General features: G+C 50.2%; 4 protein-coding genes across 4 annotated transcripts; 1 reads left to right on the forward strand and 3 right to left on the reverse strand.

The window, feature by feature from the left end:
* Positions 1 to 5,054: 5,054 nt before the first annotated feature.
* FIESC28_00059 (uncharacterized protein) lies at positions 5,055 to 6,947 on the forward strand (the record flags this gene model as incomplete). Its single annotated transcript, XM_031154210.1, has 5 exons — positions 5,055 to 5,122; positions 5,180 to 5,221; positions 5,275 to 5,805; positions 5,858 to 5,894; positions 5,943 to 6,947. 5 exons carry the CDS (start codon positions 5,055 to 5,057, stop codon positions 6,945 to 6,947), a joined length of 1,683 nt encoding a protein of 560 aa, XP_031021787.1.
* Positions 6,948 to 9,788: 2,841 nt separating this feature from the next.
* Positions 9,789 to 11,437, reverse strand: FIESC28_00060 (uncharacterized protein; the record flags this gene model as incomplete). The annotated part of the gene is made up of 3 exons (XM_031154211.1): positions 9,789 to 10,747; positions 10,809 to 11,114; positions 11,179 to 11,437. 3 exons carry the CDS (start codon positions 11,435 to 11,437, stop codon positions 9,789 to 9,791), a joined length of 1,524 nt encoding a protein of 507 aa, XP_031021788.1.
* A 2,104-nt stretch (positions 11,438 to 13,541) lies between these two features.
* FIESC28_00061 (uncharacterized protein) lies at positions 13,542 to 14,690 on the reverse strand (the record flags this gene model as incomplete). The annotated part of the gene is made up of 1 exon (XM_031154212.1): positions 13,542 to 14,690. The coding sequence occupies one exon, from the start codon at positions 14,688 to 14,690 to the stop codon at positions 13,542 to 13,544; it is 1,149 nt and encodes a 382-aa protein (XP_031021789.1).
* A 2,014-nt stretch (positions 14,691 to 16,704) lies between these two features.
* Positions 16,705 to 18,645, reverse strand: FIESC28_00062 (uncharacterized protein; the record flags this gene model as incomplete). Its single annotated transcript, XM_031154213.1, has 1 exon — positions 16,705 to 18,645. The coding sequence occupies one exon, from the start codon at positions 18,643 to 18,645 to the stop codon at positions 16,705 to 16,707; it is 1,941 nt and encodes a 646-aa protein (XP_031021790.1).
* Positions 18,646 to 20,525: the final 1,880 nt, after the last annotated feature.

The raw sequence follows: 20,525 nt of genomic DNA on the forward strand, positions 1-20,525 counted from the left end.
GGGCATGTTACATAAGTAGTATAGCCTCCTATTCGTGCATTTATCCGCAGTCCTATCGCTGTTAGAGATCAATGGAACTGCACTATGCCTCTGATTCGTCCGCAAAGCGACTTTGACAGAAATCGCGACTATCACCAACTTTTGGAACTCAGAAAGATATCGTACGATGATCCAAGTATTTAATCGAAACCTCAATGCCGATATCCCATGCCTACCCTGTCCTTGTCTAGCGCCCGAACTTGGAAGAGAAATGGCAGGTGAATTGACAGGGGCCATGGTTTGCGAGGAAGAACAGGTCCCATTGTATCGTGAAATTCCCGAAGTCGAACTACCAGCGCATTGCTAATATAGCGTTGCAAATGTGACAATGATATCACTTACCGTGGACAAAGCGTCCCCAGAGAGAAACATGGTACAGGCCACCAAACAAAGGCAAAGTTAGAGTCCGCCAAGGAGGAAAGTTCATGGTCCACAAGTGAACCCGCCTTCGAGTATAATCGGACGATTGAGCACCCCGAACTCCCGTCGACACAGAAAAAAAGTGTAATAAGAGGACAAGAGTCGTAGCTCTAGACAACCTCAATTTGCGGTCAAGGAAAATTCTTTCTGCAGTCATACACGACAATGGTAGCACTTCATATAGTAAGCTAAACCTTGGACCGCTATACTTGCGGCGCAAAAATAGGCAGGTAAATTATCACGGGTTGCAATACGTTTCTCGACAGCCTGTGAAAGGCCCAAGTATTTGGTTGAGGGTTACACTAGACGAGGGAGCCCGAATACGCCGACACCCTGGGCACAGGATCTACGGGGCAGCAGCATACCCGAGGTAATCCCGTTCAGGAATATTGAGTGCGGGAAGATCATGTCTATCAATAACCATATCCATGTCATTATGTGCTTCAGCTCACAGTGAGAAGACGATGGCTTCGATGAAAGGATCATGTTGTCGGTAAAAGGTGTCGGAATGATCAATGATGTAAACCTGAGTAAGACGGATGAAAGTTGAGATAGAACCGGGAACAGGCCGACTGCGCCCGCCTGTGATTGCTACTACTACTGCTACCTTTACTGCATAACAAATATGAATACAACATTGAGACCCTGAGACGGGTAAGCGACGTCATGCGTCATGGTGTTGAGATCTATCTAGCAACGAGGCGCAGCTACGAGACAAGAGCTTCAACGGAGGTATCCGTGACTCTATCTCAAGTGCGAGGTGATGGATGAGGCAAGGCGAGCTCAGGGCAGGCCAGGCAACACGGACCAAACCTTTGGAAACGAGCAAACGAACATGAAGCGATGGAAGAGCTGCACATCCATTACAGCCTTTCCAGGTACAGTAGTGTTAGTGTTCTGTGAAAGCATTCGTGCGGCAGGCGTTTATCTTACGGTGGGCCGCAAGTAACGTTCCAGTGTTACTCATCTGCGAGCTAACCGACTACGGTTAAGCGCATGCCTTTTTTAGAACTTCTCCATATTCACATCTTGACCCTCAATCGAAAATGTCCCGTTTCTGGAGGCATATCGTCCCTACAGATTGCGCTTGTGATGCAGATGCAATGCATGGTAAGGAATTCGCTGTATGTTTGGCCAAGCCCATCTCAGTGTTCAACGTTGCTGGAAAAGCGGACTAGGGCTTTGCATTTTGCATGCTGGAAATGTCTCTTGAGTGGTTTTTGCAAGGGACCTACAGTACAGGCTTAGACTTTGAACCTTGACCCGAAGCTCAACTACCGGCCGCCCCGGTTCGTCCGTCTAGAGGGGACCATGCCATTATCCTCATCCCCCGCCGCTCGGGCGCGCTATCTCAAAAGACTGTTTCTGTACTCCGTACGCCCAGCCCAATCAAGGGAGAAGGAGACAGGTCGAGTTCAAACGAACGAATAGAACTGAAGACCGCTACTTCAGCCAAGTGAAGCCTTGTTAACCGGCGCCCCACGGGCACCGAAGCCCAGTCGAGTAGATAGAAGCCCTAGACAATCTTGGTTAGGCTATTGTACCTTGGTCCTTACAGTTCCCAGCCCAGTCCAGCCCAGGCCATACCATGCCATGCCAGCCAACCTCTCACTCGCTCACACACAAACAAGGGTGACTAAAAAGCATCGTCTAGGTCAGGTTGAGCAAAAAGCAGCCAGCGGGTTTCTCAACAACAACTACCTCCCTAACTGGGTGATAAGGTACAGTGCTGTAAGAGCAACCATAGAGGGGCACGGACGCCCAAAGTTATTTTTACCCAGTTACGTAGTGTTTTTGTCACCTCTCCGCTCGTTCCACCGGAACCTCTTGTCGAAGTTCGGTTGCCAAGCATTTAGTCAAGAAGTCGTTCTGACTTTCTTGGCGATGACAGGCCCTTACTTCTTTTTTCTTCTTTTGGCTCTCGAGGGTCTTAGATACCTTTCCGAACACCGCGGAAAAGCGGAGGACGGACGCTAGTTCTCAACGATCTTTGGCACGCTAGTTTGACCTGCCTCTGCCCCTTGACCCTGGGCCATGTGCGTCATGTCCTCCGTGTGCAAGGTTTGTTTCTCGGCCGCTGTTCACGGGCTCATGACTGGCTGGAGGGCTGGAGGGCTGGATGCTCAGCTCAGCTCCCCGTGGTGCACATACTATGCCAAGTTGCTACACACACTGTGTTATCGCCCGCCCTTTACTGCAGAAAGGGCGTCAACCCACCTGCTGGAAGAGCCCAGAGCCAGAGTGGCCAGGTGCTAAGCACCCTCTGTAGGTGCCACCGTCCGCCACTATCTCTTGTTGTTGCTGTTTTCACCATGCTGTACTGTACTGTACAGGTACTCGCACTCGTTTCTGGTCGTCTCCTGCCCTCTAGAGCTTGTTCTGAATCGGACAGGCAGGACTGGGCGTCAACCCGCCACCACCGCAGAAACTCATGATTTCAGGTTCATTCCGTTCAGGTCATGGAGTCATTACCAATACCATCTCGGTGGTCGTGTAGAACCATGGGACGAGCACAAGCCAGCGAGGTCGGCCATACCCAATGAAGCATCTCGAATCAACTGGCCCCCAAAATAGCACAGCAGAAGCACCTGGTATGTATGGATCGATGTTATCTTCAGGCATGGATCCGTCCAGCTACTGTACCTTTACCGAACGAAGCCTTGGCTTAGCATCTCCAATTCCATGCTTGCTAAGTGCTCCAGTACCCCTACATACTCCGCAGGCCTTCCCGCTTGGCACGTTTCTTTCTGCTAATGTCCAATCCTTACTTAGATCTTCTGATCTGGTATGGACGTTTTACTAAGGTTATGGTCTGTGGCCGACGCTTCTCAGGTCTTAGTCTCAAGATGAGGAGATGGATTTCTCAACTATGACAGATGCCCAGTCCAGGGATCTTTTGGAGACAGCGGCCCTATTACTGATGAGGCTGCAGGACGCCCCCCCTGGCGTCCCTGTGTGGCACCGGACCACCCCCCATTCTTAGCGTCTTGGGCAGTTGTGTTTCTCCAGCGCACCTCACATTCTGACTCTTATGCTCGCTCAGCGCAGATACCCATACCACAAAGGTCCATCATGCTCGGGGTTCACGGCCAAGAGCCAGCGTCCGATACATTGGGACTCATCCACTGCTGCCCGCTGCCGTAGTCCCGGGGCCCGCTCTCCACAGCCCACAATTCCCTTAGTCTCAAGCCGAACTCGCCGCTTCTCTTTGACGTTCCCTCGGCCCATTTCTAGGTTCCTGAATGGTAGACAAGGTTGCATGTTTCGGGATTCTGATGATGCTCGCTCTGATTCTGGCTCAGGCTTAGGCCCAGGCTAAGGCCAAGGCTGGCTTGTGGTGGGTGCCCATCGACTGCACCCTTTTAGCACTGATGAACTGGCACTGACGCTGATTGCTGCTGGCTCCTGCACTCTCACCCACACAGCACATGGCACATAGGCAAGGACCCTCTTACCCTCCCCATACCTTACCTTCCCAACTGTTTTATCACAGTACAGTACAACACGGCAGGTACCTACCGACCGACCTTACCTACCTTACACAGCCTTCCACCCGTTCCTTCCATCCCACTCTTTCTGACCTTACACTCCCACTCCCACACTCACTCTCACACTCCTCCTACCCCCCCGGTTACTCCTCCCCCGTCTACTACCTACTCCGCTTGTATTTATGAAGGCAGCTGTCCCCAGCTCATCCTTAGATCCTCTCTTGATTCTCTTTTAGATATCTCCAACAATCATATCAAACTTTACAAGTTATCATCACGTTCGCTATTCTCCTCACCCTCCTCATCTCTCTCAACCTTTAGGAAGTCCTCGTCGACTCCTGTCACTCGCTTTAAAGTTACGGTGCCTTGCTTGATACTAGAAGAACGGTCCTCTTCACGATCCTCTTCTCTTCTCATAACTCTGGCCATTCAACCTCTTCCATATTTTGGATTATAAGGGAACACTCGCTCTGTACAAAGACCCATCAACATCTGAGATCGACAGCCTCACGCTAAAATCATCTGGACTCGACCCCCGAAATTGTCAAAGATCGACTACTGCTCGAAATTGAATACGAGATCCGCCCACATGCTCATTTAGGCTTGGAACTGCTCGATATCTTCAATCTTTGCACATTTACATTCGCTTCCCGGACAAACGGCCTCTCCAAGAAAGAAAAGAAACTCAAATCAAGAACACCATATACGATCGCTACCCCAAACAACTGGACAAGGACAACTTGGGTATCTCTGCAACTTATCTAACTTTGATAATTGTTGCTTCGTAGAATCTATCGAGCTTGCCAGCCGCATTAGTGTGAAGCCATCCGTGTTTAAGTCCCAATCCTCGACTTAGCTCCTCGACGCTTTACGCTGAATTGTCTATCACGAGACCACATTCACGATATCCTTAATTTGGACTCCTTGGATCAAATCCTTGAACCAGTCGACTAGGTGAACCATTGATCGTCACCTTGTCTAACGCTCGCTATCAATCCACAAGCTTGCCTTTGTGGATCACTTCGCGTATGTATCTTCCCTTCATATGATACTGTGCATATACTTACTGAATAGTTCTCACCACACCTTCGCTTTTAATACTTCAAAATGGCCGGTCCCGGTGGTGGTCCTCCTCGCCGCAGCCATACCAAGTCCCGCAAGGGCTGTGATACCTGGTATGATTCACGTTCTCCTCGATGATTTCTCATCCAAATACTGACTCTGCTTCATAGCAAACGCCGACACATTCGCTGTGATGAAAACTTCCCTCAATGGTGAGACTTACATTCGTGTGATCGTCATTCCCTCCAAGCTAACATAACTACAGTCGCAACTGCACTAAGCACAAGATCCGATGCCCTTATAACGACGTGCAAGTCCCCGATTCTGAGCGATCTACCACTCCCGACAAGCCCGACCTTATGTGGACGCCCCAAATCGAGGCCGCGATTGCTGAGTGGCAACGAACAGGCATTTTCCCGCTCCCTAGCCTTGGAATTTACCCTGCGCCCATGCCTCATCTGTACTCCGTCGAAGACCTTCGTCTGATCTATCACGTTGCTGCCCTGTACTATCAGTTGGCTACAATCGATGCGAACAACTTCACCCTCTGGACGCGCCATATTCCTACCCTGCTTCGAATCGGCGCTACAACCCCATATGTGATGCACGCCCTGCTCGCCTTCTCTGCCATGCACATTGCTTTCCTTACCGACTGTCCCTTGGTCGGCAGCATGGCCTATGAACACCGAGGCATCGCTCTCAAGGGTCTTCAAGAGGCCATTGGATCTTTCTCTCGTGAGACTTCAGATGCTATCTTGGCCGCCTCTCTTGTCCTTTCCTGGCAAGCCACTGATTGGTAAGTTTTCAACCCCCGTATGTGTGATAACCTCGGCTGACCGAATCATCAGGCGCAGCTGGACTCAGTTGATGCAGGGAACCTCATCGGTAAGTCGATCAGATCATGACTCCTGAACCCCGCTAACCCACAGGTAGGTTATCGATGCCATGGACCCATGGAAGCATGAATCCCAATTTGGAGACTTTATCGCCGAGAGCAGCACGTTCCCTACAGCTCCGCCATCCCCTGGAAAGGACCACCGTCCCAGCCAACCTCGCCCTGAGGACCTGGATGCTTACCAGCGCACCCTCGAGCAGATTCAGAAAGTCGAAGCCCACCTCAAGCATCACAAGGAAGACACTACTCAGATCCAGCATCTGATTGGTTTCCTTCGAGGCTCTCGTAAGATCAGCCCTACACTTTCCATTGCTCAGCAGTTCGAGCGTCTCCAGCCTCTCCGCAAATGGCTCTTCTGGATGCCCGTCGGCTACCTGCAGAACTACCATGGCTCTCCTAACTCCCTAGTCATCATTGCTCACTTGTATACTGTGGCTCTTCTCATGGAACGACTCTTCCCCGAGATCGGTGCTGCCTACTTCGGAAGCTTGTCCATCTCTCCGGTTGAGGAAATCGCCCGTCGACTCATGTCTATCAATGTCTCGGGCGCTGGAAACGAGATGCAGACTCCTCTGACTCTCATGGAGTTCCCCATTGATACAGTTGGCCAGTTCCGCTCCCGCATGGGATGGATGCACCCTGAGAGAACTCCATCGTTCCCTCAGTTCAACCCTCGCAACTTCACCGTCCAGGAGGAGATGCCATCTGCTGAGACATATCTGTACGGGAACCCTGCTTTTAGTTACAGCACCGAGGAAATGCCAATGCTCAATGCCTCTGGCCCGCCACCTTCTGCAGTGAGCCCTCTGGTGCTGTCTCCCTACCCGACTCAACAGTACCTCAACGTCCCCTCTCCGGCTTACACGGGAGCTTACAGCCCTGCATCCTCAACATTCGAGGGTTCAGTTGCTTACAGTGACACCGAGGAATACGGCTCATGGGACATGAACACTCTACAAGGCGGACCCTCTTCCAACATTCAAGACTCCCCTCAAAACTATGGCGTTGGGTTCGTTACTCCTGTCCAGGCCGTGTGGATCTAGGCTCCTCGAGACGCCCACTGGCTCAATTTGCACGAAGAACTTAGGGGATTGACCGTTACCACCCAGGATGAATACGACACCTACCTACCCGACTCCAGAGGACCCAAGTTTTTACATGACCTCCATGACGAGCGCCCCGTCTCCGTATATCAGCTCGGAGCAATTCGGCATGCTTCCTTTACCCGAATCGCCCGTCGCATCGAACGCACCACTACCGCGACACCGTCATACCTCGTCTATGTCCTCTGCACCACACCCTCCGTCTCCCCTCACACGACCTCCTGTGATGCACCAGTTCGACGACAACGCCCGACGCCGAGCAACCTGATACCCACCCCGAGTTCAATTCATTGCCAATTTGGCTTAATTGTTATGCTTTGATTCATCTTTCTACTTTTTCCAAAAACGACGCCGGCGCCATGTATACCACATTCCTTCAACACTCGCTACAACCGAATCACACCGCGTTGCCATGCAATGCCGACGCTCCCTAACTCCTTGATTGTTACACGCTCTTGGAAGTGTTGTATCATATCTCACACTCCTTATGATCTTCATCACCAAAAGAAACGACACTCCTTCGAACCATGATACCCCATAGACACTCCTTCTTAACGACTTTATGAAGATTCGATTGGTTATAGAATTCACTCCTTACGGTTTCTGCCATAGCATTATGGGAGAATCGTAAGCGGAGAGCATAGCGACTGTTTTTGTTTTTACTGCGCCTGGGAAAAGTTTGGCGTTGACTGGAGTTTAAGTTAGCATTTGTTTGGCGCTTTTGATCATGTTGTATGCTTCTTTTGGAATTGGTCATGCTTATCGCTCCCAACTCTTCGCAGAGCCTGGGGCAGCGATGGAATAACACGGGACAGAAGCACGATTGGATTTGAAGATTTTATACCTGGCCCTACAAGAGAGGCTGCAGGTGGACATGTATGTACGTTTCGGATCGGAAGGATATTGTGCAAGGATAGACTCTTTGTTTGCTGCTTGTCATGATTGTATCTATGATATGTAGGGAAGATTGGTGTCTGATGGCAGTTTTTGCATGATATAGCTGGGGATTAATTATAATCTACGATTTTTGACTTCATGATTCGTCTACCCAACAATGATTGTGCTCCTGTGAAAGATACACTGGTGAAAGTCTTGCATTTGTCTCGCTCATGTTGCAACGATGCATAAGCACTTAAGATAGGTAAAGTGTGGTGCTGATGGATTCAGCCTAAGTTTAACAGCATTGGCTACCCCCCTACGACTTGCAGACGTCCTCTTGTATACTGCCTGACTAAAAGCGATTCTTGTCATGACTAAGGCCATCTTAATGTGTTGTTCATGTTAGCTTTTCATGGTCTTCATCATTGATATTAACCTTAGATAATTCATAACATACCTAACTCTTGGTTCTGAACCTTGTTCAGCATAAGATGCATAATCAGCATCAGTGTGACAAAGAGTGTCAATTTGTTGAGTGCGTCTTGCGAATCTGATCTCCTCAATACCTGCAATAGTTAGTAGTTTGCTCCCTTCCGAAGCTGTAAAGACATACAAACGAGAGACACCGTCTATGTGCAGACATTTACCTATGTTTCACTATACCGTCCAACAGCTCCCGGCTCTTGCCACTGAACTCACTTCTGGTTTGCTCAAGCCGCCACAAACACTAACGGCAGAATTCACAGTATGTGGTTGTCGTTTCAGATAGTAGACTCTCCATCTCGTGAATGTTGACTGTACGGGCAACCAGCTGGCCCAGATACTATATAAGGCCAACAGTCGTTCATGTTCTAGAATAGACCTTTAGTTGTAGTTAACTTCTGTATAGTTCCTCAATTCGCGCTGTAGTGAGCGATTCATGTGTGCACATAAACATGTTGAAATCTCTGATACTGATAAACGAGACTGCAAGTCATGTTCTCCATGGTGACGATGGGCATGTGATAGTCGATGTTGTCGTGTTGATGATGTGCAGCCTTCTTCGTCCTAATGAGTAACAAGGAAACTGGCCTTCAAAGGCTTTCTAGGATGTGAAAATAAAGCAGTCCAAATGGCCATCAAATGTCCATCTTATCTCATCTTTTATGCTCTCGGCAGCCCATCGTTTCCAACATCCGAACATCGTCACAGCTCAAAGTCGTTATCGTATCGGGAACCTATACTGTTACAGCACTTCACATTTCATAGATCAATATGCAGGATAAGTGGTTTGAATTTGAAGCCGAGACTACTTTGCTCAACACCGTTCATACTCCAACGCCCCTTTTTCACGAAGCCATAAGCAGAGCCTCGCCACACATCAACGCCCTCAATAGCTACCAATCAATGAGCCACTATCCAAACATCCATACGCACTCCCAAACAAGTGGTGTTGATGCAGTGCGTGAAAGGAAAAAGGAACAAGTCTCAACAAAAAAAGAGCGCATAGCCATCCCGGTTATTGGTATCAATATTCCATTCCGGTTCCCCTGCCCGGGAACGTATATCCAGCCGGTATCACGTCCTCTTCAAAAGGGCCGACCGGCTTCCCATCTAAAAAATACATAAAAAAGAAGACAAGACCACAGTTTGGAGGCTCTGCTACCTCGGAAACGTGTGTCTGCCAATGCCTAAAACTCCAAGGCGCCTGTGCGAAAAAGAAAACGATCGAAATGGATCATGTATGGGCGACTTGGCCCAAGCCAACTCCGGTATCATGTGTTGTTGATGCTGCATCTCTTAAGCATCGTCGTTCTTCAATATCATGGTCTGATGTTCGTAAAACTGGGTATGTTGCCCATCTGCTAGTCGCTGCAAAAAGGTAATCGTCACTTGATGGAGCGATCATTCTAACCGCGTACTTCAAGCTGATGTACTGCTTCGAGGCCTGTTCGATGAAGTTCGGTTCGGTGGGGGCAGTCGCGCACTGTCACTTCGATCCCGGCCAGCACCTTGTCGTACGGCGTCACTGTAGCTGGGCACGGGTGGATGACGCGGGCTGGAAGTTCGGCCAGGGGTAACAGTGGCTGACGAGTTGCCTCGACTGCGGTTCATCACTCGAATCAAAGGCGTATCTTCCTCGCTGTCGCTGCCATATCGATCATCGTCACTACTTGAATGGTCGGGACTTTGGTATTCGGGTGGTGGATTTGTTGCGTCCTCGAGGTGCAAGTGCAAAGGGTTATGGTTGTGAGTCTCCTGTTGAGGTCCGGCATTGCCGCTAGCTTCGCCATTCTCCTCATTGGGTACAAAGTGAGCTAAAGAAATATCTGTTGAACTCCTGACCGGTCCAGGGCTTGTGGGAGGCAGCACGCGGAAGTTGCCGCTACGTGTTCGTCCATGTGAAGGGTTCAAGTCGTTAGATGGATTGCGTGTGTTGTATGAGCTTGCTGTAATGGAGTGACTGTGCTGCCTGCCTTGAGGATAAGTAGCGCCGTCCTTGGTACCAGCTTCCAACAGAATGCTGCCCTGCTCAGATCCATAAGGAGGTGGAGGAGCCAGGCTTCCAGTGACGGGAGCGAGACCCCATTTCTTGACGTTGGCCTCGATGAAAACGAAGCCGGCCTGTCCGAGGTTGACGTGAATAGTAGCGGGACCGTTTGCTCCAATGGCGGGGAAGAAGTTCTGTGCCTTGAGACCGTGGACCACCTCCTCAAGTTTCTTACCGTTACGAGTGAAGAAGATAGCTCCAGTTCGAGGACGATAACCCACACCGACAACATCGCCTTGGACCAAGGGGGGACCGTAAGGGGTCGCGCCAAACGGTTGGTTATAACGGCGAGCACCGGTGGATTGGTATCCAACAGAGTACTTGTGGTAACCTGGAAACATGTCAGCAAATGATCGTAAATGGAAGGTGTACAAGGGTATGACAAAACTCACCAGGTAGGCGGAAGAGAGGGTAAGGCTTAGTAGCCATGCCGATGCTCAGCAGAGTGCTCTCTGGCTTCTCGTATATCTTGGCCTCCCAGTAATAGACGTCGTTTTGCTTGGGAACAGGGAGGTTGCTCATGACGGTACATTCTGAGTCAAAGAATTCTATCTCGGTGCGAGCTTCGACAAAGCAGTTGGCGATTTCGAGTTCGGGTTCAAACTCCCATGCGGAGACACCCTTTTCTTGGATAGCAAGATATTGCGATAGAGAGATATCAGTTTGCATTGATTCGGGAGGGTTTGCGGTAACCCAGGCTATTTCGAAAATGTTAGTTGGTTTCTATTCCCCTGTAGCGAGAGCAAAGGTTTGAGAACGTACCCTTCGCACGAAGGTATTCCTGGCGGGCCATGTCGTCCATGACCTCGAGGGCCTCTGCCTCATCACGCGCGAATGCCTGTTCATCATCGTATTCGCCTGGTCGGCCAAGTCGATCGAGAATGATGCGACCAGTGCTCGCGCAGCCGGAAACCCAGAAGATAAAGATAACCAAAGCGATGAGGACGATGGATCCGAAGGACGACACGAGTCCGATGACGACGCCCGTAAAGGCGGATGACGGGTTCGACGATAACCCCATGATGGGCGATAGCAAAGTTTCCTAGTGACTGTCGCTTTTATTTATTCTTCCCGAATCTAGAGGTTGATTGATTGTGAATTGCGGTTGATTCTCAGCGTATGGACCGTGTTGGGCGGGTTTATCGATCGATCGGTCGGTGGTGGACAATCAAGGCACGGTGCTTGGCGGACGGCGTCACCGCCGCAAATGGTACATGTAAGAATCAATCGCGCGGCGAGATAAGGGTAAGATGGAAGAGGTCCCAAGTAGAGGAATCGCTAGGCTATAGATAAAGAAAAATTGGGAGAAGAGAAAGAAACGCCGAAAGAAGGTGGAACAAAACGGGTGAGATAGGACGGCGATTCAAGGCCAAAAGCTTTGGTGGTGAGGAAGGAGGAGGAATGACGAAGACGGGGAAGGGAGAGACAACCTAAGAGAGAGAGAGGCGAAGCGTAGCGTTTGGGTGGTTGGTGGGATCAGATGTGGAGGAGACTCAGACAGAGGAGCCAAGCGTCTGGCCCACGCGATATCGCCACGCAAAGTGTCTTGAGAATTTGTGTACTGTATATACTCACAGAATAGTGGTAAAAGTTTGGAGATTCTTTATTCTATCTTAGAATTAGATAGAACTCGAAGATCTACAGTTGGTGCATCTCCTGTATTTTTTCCCTCTCTTCCATGTCTTCATGCCCGCGTCATGACTCTCAACAGAATGTAACATGTACATAATCATGCAGGTTGTCGAGGTAAGCGAATGCTCCCAGCGACAAGACCTTGTAACTTAGGTGGGGCCTATGCCTAGACTGGCTATCATCACTGAACCCAGGGCCTAATGTTTGGAGGGGCTTAGGCGGGCAATCAGCCTCGAAGCCAAACCAAAAGCCAAAAGATCCGTGGAGGAAATGCCCGCACTCGCTCCCGCCGGTTCCGTCCAAGAGTGGACATGATAGCGCTTGCATCGTGTTAGCGCAGACCACCTTGTTAGGCTGCATGTCACTAACATTCCATGTGGGGCATCATGTCTTTCAAGGCTGATCCAGTCAGTCGATCATGGAATGTCTGTCTGCAAGCCCAGGCACAGGAACAGGAACAGGAACCAAAAGAACCAGCCTCAATTCCTGACGTTGTCGGTTTGATAATCCGCCACATATAAGGGCCCCGTTCGCAGATATTTCCATTATCCGCTGTCGCATAACACTAAGCAACTTCTTCAAGGCCATATTGTTTCGGCCCGGTGGCTCTAAGACGCCCCCAGGTTTCACATCCTTCATGGATCAGGCGCCTAGAAATCCAGCATTGCATGCCCAGATGGATCTACAGATTCTGCCTGAGTGCTATTTTGAGCTTTCGCGATACGCCTCGCGTTCAGGTGCATGGTACTATTGACCAACAATATTGCACTTCGGCTCTCAACTTGGAATTAATTCAGGTTGCTGCCAGGATTCTGAAACAACCTGCCTGCTTATCGATATCCTACCGAGCCTATGGAGCATTGAATGATAACCGCATGCCTTGCACTTGCTTGACCGGACTGAGCAATCCGTCGCGTGATTGTTGCAAGATTGATCTATCATCCGTGTGAGTAGACGATTGACGATTGATTAACCTTTCAACAGCTCGAGAGTTCACTTGCTATGTGTAACCTCTATTTTTGACTCTGAGTTTTGAGTTACCTATGACAACCTCCAAGAAATGTTACCCTTTGACTTGGACCTATTGAAGATTTGCACTAACAATCAAGAATTTGAAAGTAAAACAGGACTGATTGTTGCAATATTGATACCGAGAAGAATGAGATAAGTCTGCGCTGCACTGTTGAAACTCACCGACAATGCTTCAAAGAACACTAAGCACACTCGTGTCCAAGTGGACATGCAATCACAATAATCAATGGAAGAAACATATTAAGTTACCGTATCTTGATTTATTTATAGTCTAGCAAACTCAGCATATCCATATCCATTCATGTCCGTGAGAATCCGTTACCGTGCCTATTTACATACATTACACATACTACATGAATTAAACCCAAAACCCAAGCCCTGAAAGCAATAACCGCAGTTTCAGTTTCCCTTATAAAATTCAATGAACCGTTTTCATCATCCCATATCTCAGATCTTCATCTCTACTCCTCTTCTGGCACAGTTCCAGTTCGTCCCCTTCGGCCCTCTCGTGCCGCTCTGCGCGCCCTTCTCTCCTCCCTAGCACGCTCCCTCTCCAACTCCCTCAGCTCAGGCATCGGGTGGTGATAGCTCTTGGTTCCGATGTCGCCGCTATCGTCCGTGGTACGAGTCAACGCGGAGCTGACAAGACTCTCGCTTGCCTGCGAGTCAACCTGACTGTCAGCACGGGAGTAGCTTTCGGCACGCTGGTAGCTAAAGTCGCGGCGGGCGTTGCGGCCAGCTTCACGTAGACGACGGGCTTCAGCACGCATGCGTTCAGCCTCACGGTTCTCGCGACGATCAGCAGTGGAGTAAACCTTGCGGATACCGCCCTTGGACTTTTGAGGTGGGGTGGACTGGTGCTCGGAGAGGAGGTTTGTGGAAACGTTGGATTCGGTGCCATTGTTGGTAGAGCCGTCCCATTCGGAGCCTTCACTTTCCTTGTTCAGACCGCCAACGCGAGCAGCTCTTTCATGACGGTAGTTGCGGAGTTCCTTCTTGGCAGCACGTTCGGCATCTTCATCCTCGACACCCTCCTCACCGACATGTCGGCTGGTCTTCTTGCCCTTTTTCGCACGGTCACGGTCTCGCTTTTCCTGCTTCTTGCGGCGCTTCTCACGGGCATAGATGTCGCTAGCTCCGGCGGTGATACCAGTAAGTGTTGTGCTCTCAGTGACAACGGTCGTGTTATCGTCATCAACATCCTTGTATACACTGCCACCACCGAGGTTTGTTGGTCGGGTTGCGTTGGAAAGAATAGTGCCGTTAGGTCCAGTGCGTCGAAGTACGGTAGATTTGTAGTCGTCCCAATCGTTCTCTTTGAATTGGAAACCACCGTTCTTGGCCCAGAAGAAGAACCAAATACCGGTGCAGACAAATGCCACACCGATCAAGGCGAAGAGGAAGAAGAAACCGGCATTGCTGATATCGTGAGGGTCGAAAGCTCCCGACCCAGGCTCGACTGATGGTCGGTGTCGGTCGTTTTTGTCGTCATCTCGAGCAACGAGTACTTTAGAAGACTCGATGAAACGAGTAGAGAGCGTTGAGAAAGCCTCAGCGGCACGAGGGGCGTGCTGTGTGAGCGTAGGCACACTGCGCAATGCGGGAGCCATAATGGAATGAGATGTAATGAAAAGGTTTCAGTGAACAAAAGACAATCGCAAGCTAGGCTTCGGGTGCTGTAGCCCAGCCGAGCCCAACGGTGAAGGCGGTCAAGACGAACGAAGAGAACAAAGATGAAAATAAGTCCGGTATGCGGTATGTCGTTAAATGAGTCGTGTCAATTCGTGATGAGTATTGAGAGAAGTGATAATTTGGAGAATAAAGAGCGGTAAAACAATGAGAAGAAGAGGGACTTGCGTGGCTTTGCCAAGGTGATGGTGCTCGGTTAACCCAGAAACGATGCCTGTAAAAGACGTGGCTGGGACGTGTAAAGGGTGGTTGGGCACTTAAACGTACGCGTTCGAATCCTTACAACGCTTTCAACGTCTGTCAAATTAGAGTCGATTGCCGAGAAAAATAACAATTGTGTGACATCAGAGCCGTTTCGACTTAGACTGAGACCATTTTAATCATGTTTGAATGCAATCTTCTGGAGTCATGTCGTGAAGTTCAGCCACACCTTCAAATGACGTCGAAAGTAAACAATCCCATCGCTGACCAGACAACCGTTCGCACAGAGAGCCCATTTAGTCAACAGCCAATCACAGCCGTCCACGACTTGATGCTCCAGATCTCAATGCACACGCCCCCTTCCAAGGTTTCGTTTCTGGCCGCTTGGGAATGGGAACTTGACGAGCTCTATTTTAGCCTGCATAAGTTGATGGAAGGTGAAGAAGCTTCTAGGGAGTAGCGCCGGACCTTTGCCAAACTCCCTACTGCGCGCATAATCCATCGTGATACTCTGTGTTGGATTTGCTACAGACCCGAGACCCCCCTGAGACGGCGTCAACAGTTGGTCTTATGGCCGCATGAATGATTATCAAGAGCGCTTAACTGAAATTGTTAGGTGTTGAGTCTTCAGCTTTGATTGCAGAGATCGTCAGTCTTTTACGCATCAAGTCGGATACCTGACACACAGGTAGTTCCCGTAATTTGGTTCAGACGCTTTCATATCCACCTTCTTCAATGTTACTCCCACCATCCGATTCCCAAATGGTAGCCAATTGCTGTTTCATCCCAGTCCCGCATCGCCGTTCGTCCACTCATTCTCCCCTGATCAGCGGAACATGTCACAGAATTGCACAAGTAAGAAAGGAGATTGAAGAATCCAAACATGCATGCCATGCTGGTTGTAACATATGATTATTCTCTGCCGGGCAGCAGATAGAGGCGCGAACCTCATCTGCCCGTACAATCTATCGTTCCGATAACAATGTTGCGTAGTCCTTCCAGCCATGCCTCAACTTCCTCCTCTTATAACATGCCAAGCAATACAAAAACCACATCAGTACTCATTCCTCACGCAGCTTCCCCAAGGTACATGCAAGACCGGCCGGAGCGATGGGAGACATGGGACTTGATAGTGAAATCGCAGTCCCAATCCCGTCAAATCAGTCTTAGCGAGCAAGGGGCGGCACCGGCCCGGGCAGCCTTCAACCATTGTCAGATGAAGACATTTTAGTCGATAGCCGCCCGAAGGCGAAACCCCTCGTCCCCCAGGACGCATTGGCGCTCCCCCATTGCTCCTACTAGAATCCAACACAAGCCCTATCAGGGCATACATGATTTCCGAATAGAATAGTTGCTGCTTCTGAAACGTTTTTGGCATGAACGGCAGGCGATAGAGTACCAGATCCCTAAAGGAACTGAATCATCAACTGAAAGCTCCCACTGTCAACACTTTTTGGGGTATCAACTTTCTGCCATGAAACCAACAGGCGAGTTTGTCTCAAGAATAGAAGCATAAGGATACAAGTTTAGAGACAATTTCCACACAATTGAAAGTGCAGTACAAAATGTCCACCAAAATGCTCAATCAAATCGAAGATCCAGATTAAACGTGAAACGCTGCCCATCCCGTAGACATCTGGATGCAAGAAATGTGAAGAAATATAACAAGTCAAAAACAAAATGCAAAAACGCGCTGATCATCAACTTTGTCGTCTCTCATAAGAAGAAGAATCATCAATAAATGTAGTCGTCCATAGCGAACGATGGGTCATACGGGGCATGATTTCCAGAATAGCCTCGATGATGCGAGTCAGAACGACTAGGAGTGTGTGGTCGGTAAGGAAGAGCCTTTCGTTCAACTCGAGGCTGAACATCTTCCAGCTGGTAATAGCTGCTAGCGCGGTCGCTGCCAACGCGAGAAGTGCCATTGTTGGGCCTGGAGAAGGTAATCTCTCCTCCGTCACCACACTCAATCTCGGCACCCGATACGCGCACGACAGCCGAGCCTGATACCTTGATGGTAACATTGTCGGTATCGCTGGAAGAAGATCGAGTAAGACCAGTAGTGTTACTTCGCTTGTACTCGCTGTCATCATGGCTGCCACTGCTGCGGCTGCTTCCACCGCCCAGCCTAGGGTTGCTGGCTTTGCGAAGGGCGTCAGCAGTCAAAGGCATAGCCGGACCACCATTGATATCGTCCTGGTACTTCATGGCATCCAAGTACTTGTCCTCGTCAAAGCTGCCATCCCCACTGTCCATTGATTGTTCATAATCGTAAAAGGAATCTCTTCTAGTGTTGCGTGCAGGCACAATGTCAATTCCACGCTGTTCATATGCAACAGACCCACGACGAGTGCTACGGGCGGGAATGATATCAGCACCGTAGTTGTCATATGCTACAGAGCTTCGTCGAGTGCGAGCCAAAGCTGTACGGCGGTCAAATTGGGCTTCAGGGGAGTCGGCAAATAGACCAGGGCTGTCCGCAAATTGCTCATCGTCATCATAGCCATGTTGGTCTGCAAATCCAACACGGCTGCGACCAGATGGAGGAGGACGCGAAGGAGTTCTAGTCTTCTGGCGAGTCACTGTTTGAGGTGGGGCACGGAATGGAGTGGTTGGAGGAGGCATCGCAGACTTGGGTCGGGGAATACTCTCAGGAGGAGGCATGCGTCGGCGGTCCTCGTCGTTCTGGCCCGGTCTCTTGGAACGGGAGGCACGCCTTACAGGGCGAGGAGGAGCGGCTGGCTCCTCATACTCATCCTCATCTTGAGGGTAGCCAATGGCGGAGGGAGAAGGTTGGTTCTGTCGGAATCCCATTGACGAGGCGGGTCGCTCGAAGCGGTTTCTGAGATGAGCACTCGCTTGCGACGAAGGCATATCAAAGAAACCAGGTGGGCCACCGGTAGCTGAGGGTGATGGTGGAATTCCCGACACAGACGGGGATGATGCACCGGGGAAGTAGGGCGATGGCCCTGGGAAAGATCCGACAGGGAAGGAGGGCTGGGATTGCTGGGAGTGGTGCCATCCCATGTTAGAAATTGGAGGAGCTGGTTGACCAGGGTAATAGCTGTGAGGTCGAGTTTGAGCACGGGGACGCATGCCAGAGACTGCAGGCTGCTGGACACCATAGCATGAAGGATCCTCAACACGGCCTCTTCGGTACTGTTGAATAACAGGTTCAGTCCTAGTGTGACTTAGAGAGGCGGGGCGGGGCCTTCTCGCCGGCTTAGCCTCGTGATCTCTGGGTTGTGGTGGTGGTGGTCCTTGGGCTTGAGCTTGGTGCCTGGCGGCTTTGGCTCTGGCTTTTTGTTGTTGCTGCTCAGCAGCTTCTTTTTGTTTCCTCTCTTTGCGGCGTTGATCTTTGTCTCGTTGTTCACGTTCTCGCTCTCGCTCACGATCGGCCCGACGGGGACGTTCTTCCCTGCGAGGTGGAGGAGGGGCAGGTTCCTCCTCTGAATACTCATCGCTAGGAGGGGTGACGTGTCTCCGACTCGAGTGTCGTCGGTGGTCGCCTCGAGACTTTCCAGTGTTGGGACGTTCCTTGGGAGGAGGGCTCGATGGACCTGGGGCTTCTGAAACGGCATAGCGTCGTGTATCTCGGATGCCCTCGAGGACAGAGCTCTCTGAGTCCTCCTCGGCATCCTCGACGTAGCAAACCTTGTTCTTGCTAGACATTTTTGTGGTATAAAAGAAGAAGTGATTGAAGCCTGAGCGAATTCACTTCAAAGAAGTGTTGATTGGATGAGGGGTTCGACGGGTTCGAACAGGGACCACGCTAGGTGGGACGGCACAGTGGTTGTATATGGTCGCAATGGCAGGCGGTGAGTAAGCCGGCGATGGTGGTGACCTTTTTGCAATCGCGAACGCAATGCTTTAACGTCCCCTTTCGTGAATCCGAACAAGCGACATGAAGGAACTCGAAGTCGTTGATCAAGACAGCTGGAGCCGGAAAAAAGTCGAGAATAAAATGTCGCTGGTGGATTGGATTGGGTGTTAAAAGCGGTGACGATAGTGGCATAGACCAGGGCGGTTTTTTTCGATGGAGACGCTAGTAACGTTGTTATAACCGATGGTATACTGTAGTAGTCGACCGGTATGAATATATTGCTCTCAAGTTGAAGCAAGGAAGCGAATAGATATGTATGTAGGATCGTTTTTCAAAAAAGAGACGGTTATCAAACTGTCATGGAGAAAAGACAAGACATGGAAGACAAGAAGGAGGGGAGGAGGGGAAGGAGCGATGGGCATGGATGGACGGGATGGTCTGTTTTTAATAAAAGTGCAGGTGCCCTGGTGGTAATTTCAGGGCCTGGGGGCGTCCAGCTTCCATTTTCTGTGGTTGATGTGTGTGGGGGCGTGCGCTCAGACTGTTACCGGTAGTTTTAGTGGGAAATGCAGCTGGAGACGCTGAGCTATTACCGCCGGGCCCCCCAGGGCGGACACGCAGCCACTGGCCGTTGTGGCCATAGGCGTTGATTAATGGCCCAGTGATGGGGAAGCCACTTTATTCAAGCCCAACGTCTTTTTTCTTCTTGTCTACCCAAATAACACCGAAATATCGCGAGAGAACATCAACAGTAGAAGAAAAGGAGGGAGAGAGATGTGGACTGGTCGGGTGTGTAAGGTGCAACCAGCAAAAACGCTTGAAGCACACACAAAGCACAGCGCAGAGAGAATGGAAGCAAGGGGGTTAGTCTCATCAGAAAACTATCGGGCGCGGGGGGGGGCGTGTTCCTAGGTTGGCACCACGGGACGATCAATCAAGCGACTCGACGCTGGAGCCAGCACAGCAATGGAACTGCAGACTCACTCACACTGCAGTCGAAGGAGAGCAAAGCAAATCAACCACGTCAAGTCGATGAGAGCAATGACGAAGGCACTGACACGAAAACAGAACAACACGCAGAAAGAGATTGGCTACCGTTTGTTTTTACTCGCTCATTTACCCGTAAAACTTGATTCATCAGCAGCAAGACACCACCCGTCGAGTTTTCACTACGGCTCATTCTCGTTCATCCAGCAACCAGGCACCACTACAGACTACATCCATACCTCTAGCCATTATTAACAGCCACAAACATTCTAAATCAAGCAATGACTCCCTACGTGAACGTGCTGTACGGATATCGATATCGCGCATTCGTCAGAGTCCCTCTATTCTGGGTGGCAAGGGAGCCATGAGGATTACTAGTTAGTATCCATGGTAAAACACAGCTGCGTCGTTACGGCCCGCCTCACTCAATGCTGTGTTGGCATATTCCTCAATGCTGAATTAAGCAGTCCCTCACAGCTGCCCCTGAAAATTCCCCCCTTCTCTTGACTTTCCCATCTTCCATTCTTGCTCAAACTTTGATCTTTCCAAGAAATGCCATTGAAAACTATCATTTTGAAGTGGGGGTGGCTTCTGGAACCAGGGTCTGCGCTTTTGCTGTGCTGGTCAATTTATCGTGGTGAATGGAATGGAATGGATGGATAATGGATCCATCCCCATCCCGCTCAAGGCTTACCACCATTAAGCAGCGAGCTGGCCGATGGAGTTTTTTTTTTTTTTTTTT

The sequence above is a fragment of the Fusarium coffeatum genome (genome assembly GCF_003316985.1).
Source record: "Fusarium coffeatum strain FIESC_28 chromosome Unknown BRIP53273_contig_1, whole genome shotgun sequence".
Lineage (NCBI taxonomy): Eukaryota > Fungi > Ascomycota > Sordariomycetes > Hypocreales > Nectriaceae > Fusarium > Fusarium coffeatum.